The 15,201-nt window shown below is 38.4% G+C and overlaps 1 protein-coding gene across 2 annotated transcripts in view; it reads right to left on the reverse strand.

Annotated features, from left to right (window-relative positions):
• Window positions 1-1,549: 1,549 nt before the first annotated feature.
• The window catches only part of ISOC1 (isochorismatase domain containing 1), a 31,913-nt gene continuing 18,261 nt past the window's right edge, over window positions 1,550-15,201 (reverse strand). Inside the window, exons 5-6 of one of the 2 annotated variants that reach the window (XR_001826443.2) lie at window positions 13,343-14,133; window positions 1,550-1,561 (exon numbers count right to left, since the gene is read on the reverse strand). Coding sequence is in view for 1 of the 2 variants with exons in the window: in XM_017532491.2 (XP_017387980.1) it covers window positions 13,987-14,133 (147 nt within the window). In the remaining variant the exon portion in view is untranslated. Of the gene's footprint in view, window positions 1,562-12,913; window positions 14,134-15,201 lie in introns of those variants that run through there. The other variant, XM_017532491.2, reaches the window with a different exon arrangement.

Genomic DNA, 15,201 nt, shown 5'->3' on the forward strand with positions numbered 1-15,201 from the left:
ACATTTTGAATAATCTTTTAGTGTGGCCTTTAAATATCTAATATCTTACTGCATTCTTCCCTTCCTTAAGATTGGATAAGCTTAGAAAATAATCGTTCATTTTCTGGTCTCAGTGACATTTTCCAAATCTTCCTTGTTGATTAATAATCTATTTCTATCCTTCTGCCACTGTAAATGAACTTTAAATCTAAGCCCAGTTGACTTTGTTAATTAAGTATCCAAAGCTGATACAATACTCTGCTCCTAAGAGAGAACTCTGAATGTGGTACCTTGAAAAAATACAAATCCTATATTTAGAGGCTCTAGATATGTTTGTATTTAATATTTCCCTGAACTTACCAGCTCACTGTTATCTGTCCTCATTTTAGAATTGACAGTAAACTCAGCTATCATGGCCAGTTGTAGTGGCCCAGACCTGTAACCCCAGCACTTCTGGAGGCTGAAGCGAGCAGATCACTTGGGGTCAGCAGTTTGAGACCAGCCTAGCCAACATGGCTAAACTCCATACCAACAAAAAATACAGAAGCTAGCCAGGCATGGTGGTACACGCCTGTAATCTCAGCTACTCAGGACGATGTTGTGGGAGAATCGCTTGAGCCTGGGAGGTGGACATTGCAGTGAGCCAAGATCACACCACTGCTCTCCAGCCTGGGCAACAGAGTGAGATTCTTTCTCAGAAAAAAACAAACACAAAACAAAACAAAACAAAAAACCCAGCTATCATGAGAATGCAACTGAATTTTTATTTTTTTAAGAAAGAAATTGACCCCTCCTTGCAGGTCCAATACAAGATAAAGGAGAAAGAACAACCTCTTCAATACATGATGCTAGGAAAACTGGATATCCACATGCAGAAAAATAAAATTGTTCCCAGCAGCTCACACCCTATAAAAAAAATCCACTCAAAATAGATGAAAGACTTAAACATGAGGCCTGAAACTGTAAACAACCAGGAGAAAACAGATTTCTATGACATTGGTCTGGGTAATGACTTTCAGAATGTGACCCCAAAAACAAGGGCAAGAAAGGCAAAAATAGACAAATGGTATTGCATCAAACTGAAAAGCTTCTGTATTGCCTAGGAAACAACTGAGTAAAGAGACATCCTACAGAATGGGAAAATGTATTTGTAAAGCATACATCTAATTATGAGTTAATATCCAAAATACATAAAGAATTCAAACAACTCAGTAGCAAGAAAACCCAAGCAAAAAAACAGGCAAAGGACCTGAAGTGCTGTTTCTCGAAAAAAGATATACTAGTAGCCAACAGATATATTTATAATATGCTCAGCATCACTAATCAGGGAAATGCAAATTAAAGCCGCAATTAGATGTTACCTCATACCTGCTAAAATGTCTGTTTATTAAAAAGACAAAAGTGTTGAAGATGTAAAGAGAGAATCCTTGCACACTATACTTTAGAATGTAAATTAGTAAAGCATTATGGGAAACAGAATGGAGGTTACTCAAAAAATTAAAAATAGAGCTACTTTATGAAACAGCAATTCTACTCTTGGGTATATATTCAAAGGAAATGGAATAGCATGGGGAAAAGGTATCTCCACTCTCATGATCATTTCAACATCATTCGCAATAGCCAAGATCTGAAATCAACTTAAGTGTCCATCAATGGATAAGTGGATAAAGAAACTGTGGTACATATACACAATAGAATGCTATTTAGCCTCAGAAGAAGAAAATCCTGTCATTGGGGAAAATATGCGTGAACCTAAAGACAATTATGTTAAATGAAATAAGCCAGGCATAGAAAAATATCACATTCTCCCAAATTAACAATACAGCCTCAAAGCTATGGGAAATTTGAAAGGCTTTGATGGAGACTGGTAAGACACTAAAGTCAAATGAACAGATCACTGGCTGAGAGCTTAATTCTGTATCTCAGCATCTCATCTATGAAGGAAATTGGATGATATAACTTCTAAGGTTACATTTGCTGGAAAACCCTTAGATTTCTAATTAAATAGTCACAATCTCTCAACGTATCTCACCATCTAAGGTGTATTACAAGAAACATAAAAGATATATGCCTTCCTACAAACAAGAGAATTTAAAAACCAGGGGAAAAATTCCTACAAATCTATTATTAAAACAGATTTCAAATAGACTGTTGAAAATATCTCAGAGTAGAGATCTAGTATTTTCATTTTCTTCAAATGGTTTCTAGGTTATCTGAGACAGTTTTGTAAAAGGAGAGCTGATAGATCACCAGAACATAAGTTCCATAAAGGTGGAGACTTTATTTTTCTACAAGTGATGATTTAGGTAAAAGATAAATAATAAACATAAATGTTAAGCTGTTGTGGATAAAGCAGTGTTGAGAGCCGTATTCCCATGGCTGGCCCAGAAAGGCCACCATAGAACTTTTGGCATAGGTGTTCTATGCATAAGAGTGCCTCTGGATACAGGTGTACTTGAATCCAGATATGGATCTTTTTGGGCAGCCAGAGCAATGAAACATGTTGACCACGCTAAATAAGCTTTAATTGTTTATTCCAAAGTGCCCTTTGGAGATGTTAGCTTTTCTTTACTTCTACACACAAATAAGTGAACCTGTTAAATTTGAGTAACAGGTGTGACTTGCTGGCTACTTTGGCCAAAGAACCTTAGAATGAACTTCAAGATACATATGATTACAGGCTCATCCATATAATTAGCTTTCCAGCATGCCCCACATAGCTGAATAAATTGAATTGCTTAGTTTTCTGCGGAGGAAAAAAAAAACACATTAGTTTTCATCATAACTAGGATCATTTGGCTTATTAGAGATTAGATACTTCTGGTTTTTTATTGTAAGCCATGTCATCTTCACAGGAAAAGTACTTACTTTTCTGTTTTATGATTGAAGGGCATGCAACATTAAAAAAATAACAAAACTGCTATAATTACGTAGAAGTTGGAGGCAGAAGAGCCAAGATCCTTAATTTATACCACTTAAAAAGATTTTTTTTCTATCAGGAAAAAACCTGCCCTGTTAGGTTAGGCTTTAAGTATTGCGGAATTGACACTGTGCTAAGTATTTTATAAACGTTGTATGAATTTTTCTCACAAAGAATAACACAAGAGGTATTATCCCCATTTTTTTAACAGGTGAAGAAATTGAAGTTCATAGGAGTAAGTCAATATTTAATTTATTGCTGGTGTTCTCTAAGGTCCCTCTGGTAAGATACCTCGTTGATTTAGCCATTCCTGCAGTTCATTATGGGCCTGTCTCATAAGGGACTGGAGCAGTGATTTTTGCCCTTCATCCCATCACAATGATCTCTTGGGCTCTGTGAAAGTACAGCACATGTGGATGCATCCTGGCAGCTTTGTTTTCTGAAACGGTCCCTAGATGATTTTGTTGTGCAGATGGCTTAAAAACCACAGAGAAATGGGCTACCTATTTTAAAACTAGGGCAGAAAAACCTCTTAACTCCGGCTTCAAGAGTGCTACCTGAAGACTTCATTAGAATAAATAATCAGAAAACATTCACAGCCAGCTATAAGAGCTACCAGAGTTTTGGTAGCAGGTACAACTCTCCCAGTGACTTTTTCGAATATTATCAGATGACTATACAGTAAAGAGGTTTATTGGGTGATGACAAGGTCATATTACTGCAAAATGAGAAAAACTGAACTAAGGCAATTAGTTGTTTTCAACTCTGGTGGCAGATTAGACTTATGTTGGAACAATTTTTAAAAACATTAACATCCAGTACTTACCATCTATCAATTAAATCAGAATTTCCTTAGGTAGATCCTGTAATGGGTACATTTAAACTTTCTGGTGATTTTAATATATAGCCATGATTAGAATCACTGTCCAAAGGCTTAAAAGTGAGGTTCCATCAGTCATTTGATAATTATTAGGCAATACTTCTTACACATTAACCTGCATAGGAACCACCTGGGAATTTTGTTTTACAGGTCCTTTCTCAGTAGTACTGAAATTGGGTTTAAGATTCTGCAATTGCTATGGGTGTGATGGTGCTGGTGTCATTCTGAGGTGCACACTGAGTAGCAAGATCTGAGAGCACTGCTTTTCAAACTTGACTTCACACTGGAATCACCTGGGGAGTTTTAAAAATAGACCAACAACACCTAGGTCCTCTGGAGGAGGACAGTCTCCTATGGAGATTCTGATTTCATTGGTAGGGAACATGACCTGGGTTTGGGATTTTTAAAAGCTCTTCAGCCAATTCAAATAGGTAGCACATCTTGAGACCACTGCCTGAGAGTGCTTACGTACATTGAAGTAGTGGCCAGGCATGGCGACTCATGCCTGTAATCCCAGCACTTTGGGAGGCCAAGGCGGGCAGATTACCTGAGATCAGGAGTTTGAGACCAGCCTGGCCAACATGGCGAAACCCCAACTCTACCAAAAATAAAAAAATTAACTGGGCATGTTGGCAGATGCCTGTAATCCCAGCTATTTGGAAGACTGAGGTGAGGCACAAGAATCACTTGAAACCGGAAAGGTAGAAGTTACAGTGAGCCAAGATCATGCCACTGCACTCCAGCCTGGGCAATGGAGCAAGACTCCATCTCAAAAAAAATAAAAAGAAAGAAAGAAATAGCAAAGACCCATTCCTAAATTATGAACGAGGAAGAATGAGAAGAGTACTATTTGCAGTTGATGGGCTGCAACTCTGCATTTTTCCTGTGTTCTCTGTCAACACCCTTCAGCAACCCTAACCATTTTTTAAATTTGAAAAGGTATATGCATGTGTGTGTATATATAGTCATGCACTGCATGATGACATTTCAGCCAACAATATACCACATATATGATGGTGGTCCCATAAGATCATAATGGGGCTCCTCTATACAGGTGTACCATTTTTATCTTTTACCATATTTTTACTGTGCCTTTTCTATGTTTACATGTTTAGATTTTTAAATATTTAACATGTGTTACATTTGTCCACAGCATTCAGTATAGTAATATGCATACAGGTTTGTTGCCTAGAAGCCATAACATGGGCTAGGTGTGCAGTAGGCCATACTATCTTGTTTTGTGTAAGTACACACTGTAATGTTAGCGCAATAGCCAAGAATGAGATTACAGGTATTGATCGACTTACGACCTATGCAACTTACGACCATTTGACTTTAAGACCACAATCGCTAGCCACGACTGCTCCGCGTCTGGCAGCGCAAACGTTGCCCAGTTGGGCATACGACAGTGCGGAACAGCTTCCGGCAGCACTACCATCTCCGCGTGCACCATTTCAACTGTACCTATAGCCTACTCAACTTACGACCATATCATGTTACGACCGGTCTGCTGGTCCCAATCATGGTCGTAGTCGAGCACTAGCTGTAGATAATGATTCATTTTTCAGAATGCATCCCTGTCACTAGGTGAAATGACTGTATACATGTGTGTATGCAATGTTTTATGTAAACCATGCTGTCTACCTGCAGAAATAAATTGCTGAATCCAATATTGACATCCTAAGACACAGTTATGCAAGACACATATAAGTTTGGCTAAGTTCTCCAAAGGATAAAGCACTTACTTATTGGCATACCAACAAAAGCACCAAAGACATGCTAAAATTCGAGGGGGTGACTAATAATTTATTCTTGAACTATTCATTCATGTTTCATGTCTTCTTCCTAGAGTGTTCATTTTTTGCAAAAATACATTTCAACATTTTAATTCATAAAGCATTCCATATTTTTAGTTGAGGCTGCCAAACAGGCTATTTTAAAAGCACAATATGAATTTTCCAGAAGCCCAATTTAAAGTTACATGTATTCAATATACATTAACAATGAGTGCCTATGTATTAACTATAGGGTCTGTGACAAATGACCTCTCATTTCTTGCATCTACTGTCTGAAGTGGGAGGAATGATATAACAAGGAAGCAGCTACAACAATAATGAACAAATCTGAAGTCAAGTGGCTTTTAGAGTTGAGCAGTAAAATTTCTGTTCACATTATCCAAGGATAATGTGCCTTGGATAATGTGAACAGAAAGCAAAGTATTAGAGATAAGGTCCATAAGGAGAATTACAGATGGCTACAACTTTGCATCAAAGACTGGGGACTCCGGCTTTTCCCTTGGGTCTGGCTAGCTATGACTGCTGTGATTACTGGAGCATGGGGGCAATGACACCAATCCAGTGCCACACCTCCTCTTTAAGAGAACGGCATCTTCCGCTGTGGTCTCCTGGAACAGAGATACTATGTAAGAAAATCCAACTCCACTGCAGGAGAGACGATGTGGGGAAGTCCAGAGACCACATGGAGAGGATGGGGAAACCCAGTTGAGCCCAGCCTTCCAGCTGTCTCTGCCAAGGTATCAGGTGTACAAGTAAAGCCAGCTCTGTCCTAGCTTTGACCCTCGAGACCTGCTCAACTATCAGCTGAACAGCTCAAGTTACTCAAGTCAATAAAATGTTGGGGGGTAGAAGAATCAGAAAGAAAAGCTCTAACCCAGCTCCTGACTCACAAAATCATGTTCTCTAAGTTCTTGTTTTAGGCTACTAGGTTTCACAATAATCTATTCCACAGCAATAGATAACAGAATTGGTCAGGCAGGTAGCAGAGGATAGACAGATGGCCTAATGTCTATCACAATCGGAAGGCAACAAATACTGTAAACAAGAAAGGTTATTATTTTGGGAACAAAAACTATGCAGGGGGATGTTACCAACTGGGAGGATGCTAGACCTGGTTTCTTCTGCAGGGGAGCTGGAACTTTTTACATGGTAGCTCAGGGCTCCAGGAGTCTGCCCAGAAAAGACAGGGCTTGGAGCTTGCATGGTGTCTGCCCCATACTCCAATAGTCACCACAGTCACGGCAAGCTGAGATTCACACAGTGGAAAATGACTTGTTAGACACAGGAATAGAAGCCAAGTTTTTCTGTCAAAATGGATGCTGCAGTCTGAATATTTGTGCCTCCTTTCCCCAACCAAATTCCTGTTGAATTCACATACTAATGTGATGGTATAAGGACATGGGTGGCCTTTAGGGGGTGGTTAGATCATGAGGGCAGAATCCTCATGAATGGGATTAGCATCCTTATGATAAAGACCCTAGAGAGCTGCTTTGCCCCCTTCCACCACGTGAGGACAAGGCAAGAAGGCCCTGTGAACCAGAACTCGAGCCCTCACCAGACACAATCTGCCAGCACATGGATCTCAGATTTCGCAGCTTTCAGAGCTGCAAGAAATAAACTTCTGTTGTTTATAAGCTGCCTAGTTCATGGTACTTTGTTATTGCAGTCTGGATGGATGAAGACATTATCTTACTCAAATCTCTCAGGCAGAGATTGCTATTGAATAATAATTCATTTGATGGTCAGCTTTATGTGTCAACTTGGCAGGGCTCTAAGTTCCCAGCTATCCAAACACTTGTCTAGGTGTTATTGTGAGGCTATTTTGTGGATGTGACTGAAGTTCATGACCTTTAAGTAATGGCGATTATCCTTGACAAACTTGGTAGGTAGGTTTGATTTAGTCAGTTAGAAGCAAATTATTTGAGGATCTTGTTAAAATGCTGCTGACTCAGCAGGTCTGTTGTGCAGCCTGAGGTGACATCTCGCATTTCAAAAAAGTGGGCAGTTTTCACCAATGCTGCTCAGAAAGGACCATATTTGAAATAACAAGAATTTCACTCACAACTGTTTTCCTTCACTGCACCCAAACCTTTCAGGGCTTAGCAAAATACCAGCACAGTGAAGCCTTTTCACAGGTGAAACCAATTCTGTGACTCCTTAAGAACAGAACTGAGGTTTCCTGGAAGTTCCACCTACAGACTGTAGCGTCAGCTTCTACCGCAGGGTTCTATCCTGCCCTTCCTGATGACCTGCCCTACAAATCTAGACTTGCCTAGACAGCCATCAAAATTGGATAAACATGCCCCTTGCAATAAATTCCTTAATATAGATCTCCTACTGGTCTGTTTCTCTTGTTGAACCCTGACTGATACAGTTTCTAATGAACAACTGGGGAAAGAGAGCACGAGAAAACACCTGATAATGTACAGAAGCTTCAGAGCTGATTCATACTTCAATTCTCATTAAAGCCCCTTAGAGGAGATGACCTGGCACAGAGCCCAGAGCATCCTTCTTTACACTTCTCCCCTCTCAGCTCCAAGATGGTTTAGGAGATAATCCCAAATCTTCTCAAGCTCTGAAGTTTGAATAAGGCTGAGAAAAGGTGAGAGATCCTAGAGAAATTCTGTGGTTAAGAAAAGGCAGAGTGAGTTGTAAAAATATGAAACTGGAGAGTCCAGGGGAATACACAGTTCAAGCAGTATGACAGGGTCTTTGCCCAGAAATCTGTGGAGCCCGGACACTCGGAGAGAAGCCAAAGCCCAAAGGCAGTCAGCAAATAAACCTCTGAAACACAGCTCTTTACCCCGAAAGAAACTGAAAAAAATCTTGAAGTCATTATGTTTAGCTATGTTTTCCACTATCAGTAGAAACACAAGGCTAGAGTTAAGTTCAGTTAATACCAAAATTTGATTTTACACACCTCAGATACCAATTCTTTTTTTTTTTTTTTTCCTTCAGACAGAGTTTCACTCTTTGTGTGCAATGGTGCAATCTCAGCTCACTGCAACCTACGCTTCCTGGGTTCAAGCGACTCTCAGCATCCCAAGTAGCTGGGATTACAGACACCTGCCACCACACCAGTTAATTTTTGTATTTTTAGTAGAGACGAGGTTTCCCCATGTTGGTCAAGCTGGTGGCGAACTCCTGACCTCAGATGATCTACCCGCCCCAACTTCCCAAAGTACTGGGATTAGCAGGCATGAGCTACCACACCTGGCCTAATTATCCTTCTCTTTAGGGAAGGAGGTTTCTGCTGTTTCCTGTTCTGCAGTTATCACCTATGCTGTGACATTTTTCTGACTCTGTATCCAGGGCTTTAAGGATGCTGGAGAGGGGAGCCCATGCCAGGAAACCAGTGACATGGAGCCTGCCTCGGGACCTGAATCTTTAGGAGATCTCAGTTATCATCTGCTGGAGCCAGATTAACGGTCCACAAAGATGTCCATGTCCAGGACAAGAAAGACAAGTAGATTCTGCCAAATAACAGAGAAAGTCAGTACAACTGAAAATATAACTATACTGCATGAATGACGATACGGGGAGAAGCAACGTGGAGGTAAGATGTAACGTTAAGTAAGCCAAAATCCTCATCTTCCAGGGGAAACAACTAGTAGACATTACCTAAAAGTTTAAATAATGCCTTTTATAAGCATATTATCCAGTTATGGAGGCAGGTGGCAGAGGAGAACAAAAAGGCTATTAGAGAAATTTCTTCCAGGGAAAAAGAAAAGGAGGTAGGGTAGCGAAGGGAAGGGATAGAAAACTCTTTTTACAATACAGTTCCACACTCTTGTTTTCTTCAAACACCCTTGCCTGTTATGCTATTAAAATTTTAAGGAAATGACTGAATAAACCCCGTTTTCTAGCAAGGGCTATTTCATTTCAAAAACAATGCTTTCATTTTATTGGGGAAAAAAGTTCATTTTATTACAAACACTAAATGAGCCTTATAATATCCACCTGAAGTCGTGTGTTTGGTAAGACTGCTCTCTCCAAGTAAAAATTATTACGATTTTTTTTTAAAAAGCCAAATACAAAAGCATTCATTTTTTATTGCTGCGTAGCAAATTACCACAAGTTTACCAGCTTAAAACATAAATTCATTACCTCATGGTTCTGTAGGTCAGAAGTACAGGCACAACATGGCAATTCTTTGCTCAGGGTCTTACAAGGCGGAAATCGAGTCAGCCAGACTTCATTTCTATCTGGCGGCCCTAGGGAAGAATCTCTTTTCCAGCTCCTTCAAGTTATTTGCTGAAATAAGTGATGGTGGTTGTACAACTTAGGTCCCTGCTTCCTTGCTGGCAAAAGCGATATAGTCTCTTACATCTTCAAAGTCAGCAAGGGAGACTCTCCCTCCTACTGGAGACCTCTCACTCTTAGAATTTCTTTTGCCAGCTAGAGCCCAGTCCCTTTTAAAGGCTCGCCTGATTAGCTCAGGCCCAGCAAGCTAGTCTCCCAGTTTTAAGGTGAACTGCTTTGAGACCTTAATTACCTCAGCAAAACTCTTCACACTTGTTACCTAGGTACCTAGATTAGCATTTGATTGCATAATTGGGAGGAGGTGTGTGTTTAACAGCAGTGGGACTCTTAGGGTTCATTTCAGAATTGTTTGCTACAGCAAGCAAATCAAGATTATAATCTCTTCAACAGGATTTAACAGGTTATTTACATACTGCAAGTCAAAATCTTTAAGTATATAAATGCAATGATTTTTTTCCCCAGCATTATTGAGATCTAATTGACAAACACTGCAAATGTTTAGGGTGTATGCTATTTTGATATATGTTATATTGTAAAATAATTGCCACAGCAAAGTTAATTAACATATCCATCATCTCACAGTTTTGTGTGTGTGTGTGTGCGCGCGCACATGTGCGTGTGTGTATGTGTAAGAATATTTAAGAAGTACTCTCTTACCGTATTTCAAGTAGCCTGTCTTCCAAAAATAAGTTTTCTTGATAAGATAGTCTGCTGCTCAGGTACAATAAGTAAAACTTAGGAACAACTTAAAAGATGAAAGCAACATGATGTAAGAATTCTAAAAATTAATTCCACTTATTTAAAAAATCCAGTTCAAATTATATCTAGGTAACTGATAAATCTCATTATGGTAGCCTAATAATTTTTAAAAGTTTAAATCAAAGTTTAAATGGTGAAAGAATGCTCCATGGAGGAAATTAGGAAATGTACCATAGAGAAAATCATCAAGGAAGAAATCAGACTAGACTGAAAGTTATAGCCAGGGAGTTATTAGCAGTAAGAGTACATCCCATTAGCTTTGTCAACCAAAACTATTGTTACAGAAACTGTAAAATGCATACTCTTTTGTTTATATTTATTGTTCTTCTCTCTTTTCTTCAATAAACCTTAGCATTATCACTTGATGTAAGAAAGTATAGGACAGGGATAACTTCAGTTCTCATCCTGCTGTGCAACTTCGGAGAAGTCATTTATCTCTCTGCCTCACTAGCTGTCTGTAAAATAAAATCATCTTATAATTTGGGAGCTAAAATGGACCTTTGAGACCATGATCTTTACAGTTTCACCCAGCTCTAAAGTCACATTTACACAAACATCAATTTTTAGAGAGGGAAAATATTCCACCTAGAGAAACTTTAATGCATATAACAGAGTATTTCGTTTCCTGGTTGGAATAAGTTATCAATTTTAATTTTAGAGTAAGTGTCTACAGATGTTTTAGTATTTCAGTTAAGTGAATCCTCTTGTGCCTGCCCCATACCTTGTAATTCTAGGCACTGCACTACTCTTTTGTTTATGTAGTCAAGTTCTCTATTTACATCAGTTGAAAGAATTTCATTATCCTACAAAGTTGCAGATGCTTCCAATTTCAAGGCCTAATGTATTAAAATCAATTCGGCTTTCTTGTAATAATAAAGCCTTGTCGGTGACCTGCTTGGCATGATGTACAAAAAAAGAAGGCAGAATTCACAATTATATTATTTTGAACTTTAGTATTATATTGACATTCCCGGACTTTGGTATAATTTAATTCAGTTCACATTGACTGAGAATTGTATCTGATTTTGTGCCACATCTTAAGTTTCCTGGGGACATCTTCTTATCCTCAGCACAAAGCACAATGTTTAGAATTTAGTGGGTTTTCAAAATGTTTCCAGAATGACTATATATAATGCACAATCTCTGCTTTCAGAGAGCTTATATCATAGGAGGCAAGATGGAAATATGACAAATGACAAAATGAAATAAAATACTAAATCCCATGGTGGTGCATGTGTTACACGAGTGGCAACCAAAGATATTAATGTTGTAATCCCTGGAACCTGTGAATATTTTGTACAACAGCAAAAGAAAACCTAGCTTGCAGATGGAATAAGGTTCTGATTAGCTGACCTTAAATCACATGAGCTCTTAAGTCAGAAAGCAGAAGACAGAAGAATAAGTCAGATAGATGTGACATAAGAAGAACCAGATACACCTTTGTTGCCTTAGAAGAGGTAGAAATGTGACCACAAAACCCCAAAAAATGTGGGTGAATGCTAGAAGCATAGAGCAGCAAGGAAACAGCTTCTTCCCTGCAGCCTCCAGAAAACAACACAGCCCTACTGATATCTTGATCTTAGCCCAGTAACTCATTTCAGAATTCTAACTTACAGAACTGCAAGAATACACTTGTGTTGTTTTACAACACTGTGGTATAATAGGTTGTTATGGAAGCCAGAAGAAACTAATCTGGGGTTACAGAATTGGTTTCACCTGTGAAAAGGCTTCACTGTGCTGGTATTTCACTGAGCCCTGAAAGGTTTGAGTGCAGTGGAGTAAAACAGTTGTTTGTGAGTTAAATTCTTGCTATTTCAAATATGGTCCCTTCTGAACAGCACTGGTGGAAACTGCTCACTTTCTTAAAATGTGAGATGTCACCTCCAGCTGCACAGCAGACCTACTGAGTGAGCATCAGCATTTTAACAAGATCCTCAAGTAATTTGCATTCATATTAGAGAAGCACTAGGTTAAATTTAATAAAAACTATTTTTAAAGGTAAGAAATATTTGATTCTTCTTTTTTGACAGACAAATGGTTGGAAAAAAAAATATTTAAACACACCAGGTTGCTATTTGTTACCACTGACAATAGGAAAAATAAAAATATCTGCTCTTAAAGAATGAAGAAGGTCTTTCAACCTTCAGTAAAATCCATCTGCCCCTATCTACAAAGGATTTTCCTTCTTTGAAAACTCCCATGAATTGAAAGATTATAAATGTCAAGATTTTATTACCTTAAATAAATATTAGAATCCCTGGAAGAATACTCATAGAGCCAGCTTGTGGAGGACAAAATAATTTCAATCACAATACATTTTCTTTAATTACTTTAATATAAAAGACAGCAATGTTCCACATTTCACATATTTGAAAAACATTTCAAAACCTTCTAATAAGTATTTAATGAAAATAAATTTATTGAAGAGTAACAATGACCACAAAATTAATACTACTAAATCATTACTGATACCTTTTGTATTATAATATTTGGAGAGTAGGTGGAGAAAACATAGAACACAACATGAACACTTTAAAATGATATTCTACCCAGGCTTTATTTTTTGCTAAATCTTGTAGATATCAGAAGATGTATTCAAGATGGTTGTAAAGATATTCAGCTAAAGTCATACTTGAAAAATGTTAAAACAGCCCTTCACCAATAATGTAATATTGCAAACCCTTCAATCCCATCTGTTTACAAAATTAAAATAAACGATAATCCAATGAGCTTTTTCAAAGACACAGTTAAAAGACAGAACATTAACAGAAAATTAGTTAACAGTGACCAAAATAAAAAATCAGTATAATCAAGAAAGATATGTAATTATTCAGCATTATTTGGTATGGATAGATCAATGCAACTCACTCAGTAAGTGGACATTGTGAGGGGAGTGGGTAACATGATCCGCAGTCCTGTGTGTAAAATCTATACAATAATCTTATTCCAATCAATCTGTAAAGTAAAAGCACTACATCCACATTAACATTATAACATCTTACAGTAATATAAAAGTCAAATCATTATTGGTACTTCGTTTTCTTTAAAGTGAACAATTTCAGAAAACTTCACAAGAGTGTGCACTTCGGAAAGATACGATCAGAGTACACAGTATAGACAAAACAGGCACCTTCACTGTAATTGTTTTAATAAATAAAAGCACATAAACAAAACAGGAAGGTAAGCAGCACCTGAAGCCTTTGACATTTGTAACTAAATGCTGGTACCCAAATGGTCTAGCTGGTTAAGTTTCACTAAGAGGTGCAAAAAGGAGCCGTTTTTGACTTAACATTTTAATTCTAGTAGAGATAAGAAGAGCTTGTGTGGGCTTACAGTCCTTCACCTGACTGTCTTTCACCAGTGTATTGCACACCAGTCCTTCAAATGTCCTATACTTTGGAAAGCAGACCCGATTCTGGAGCACTCGCCTTAATTAGATTCTGAATTTCCTTGAATTTTGGATGGTCCTTATCAGCTACCAGCTGAAGCAGAACAGCCTCACTTGTGGTCACTATGATCCCGGTTCGAGCGAGACGCTTTAACAAAAAGATAAAGGCAAATCAAGAAATAAGCATGAGAATGAACACTATTTTAAAAGAGTAAGACTATTCTGGGATACAATCATTAGTGTCCTCTACTGAAACCATGGTTCCCAGCCATACCATCAAATTCAACAATGGGGATGGGTTTTAAGACCAGCCATACCACAAAATCAGTATGATTATTCTTAATATTAAGTAAAGTGTACTAGGAACAAGTAAAAGTGAGCAAGTTGCCAATTTTATGCCATATATGTGCCCCAAACAGGGATCATCAAGACTAATGACTATAAAACATGAGATTACAGAGAGAAAAGGAGTGGTTGGAAACTATATGACCATCATTAAACATTTGGACATTTAATTGCTACTATTTCCTAAATGTTCCTGGCACGTTTGTGCTTCATCTGTTACTCATTCATTGACTCAAATGAGGGCTGCTTGTGACTGCTTTTTATTATTATTATTCTTTAAGATCTGGGATATAGGTGCAGAATATGCAGGTTTGTTACATAGGTATACACATGCCATGGTGGTTTGCTGCATTCATTACCCTGTCATCTACATTTGGTATTTCTCCTAATGCTATTCCTCCCCTAGCCCCACACCCCGACAAGCCCCGTTGTGTGATGTTCCCCTCCTTGTGTCCATGTGTTCTCCTTGCTCAACTCACACTTACTAATGAAAACACACAGTGTTTGGTTTTCCGTTCCTGTGTTAGTTTGCTGAGAATGATGCTTTCCAGCTTCATCCATATCCCTGCAAAGAACATGAAATCATTCTTTTTTATGGCTGCATAGTATTCTAAGGTGTGTATGTGCCATATTTTCCTTATCCAGTCTATCACTGATGGGCATTTGTGTTGGTTCCAAGTCTTTGCTATTGTGAATAGTGCTGCAATAAATATACATGTGACTTCAAAATTAATTAAACTTTTATTTCTAGTTCTACTATTGAGATTTTTTTAAAAGGTGCCTCTGTCGCCGGGCGCGGTGGCTCACGCCTGTAATCCCAGCACTTTGGGAGGCCGAGGCGGGTGGATCACGAGGTCAAGAGATCGAGACC

Source organism: Cebus imitator, unplaced genomic scaffold (assembly GCF_001604975.1).
Source record: "Cebus imitator isolate Cc_AM_T3 unplaced genomic scaffold, Cebus_imitator-1.0 Scaffold76, whole genome shotgun sequence".
NCBI classification, from domain to species: Eukaryota; Metazoa; Chordata; class Mammalia; order Primates; family Cebidae; genus Cebus; species Cebus imitator.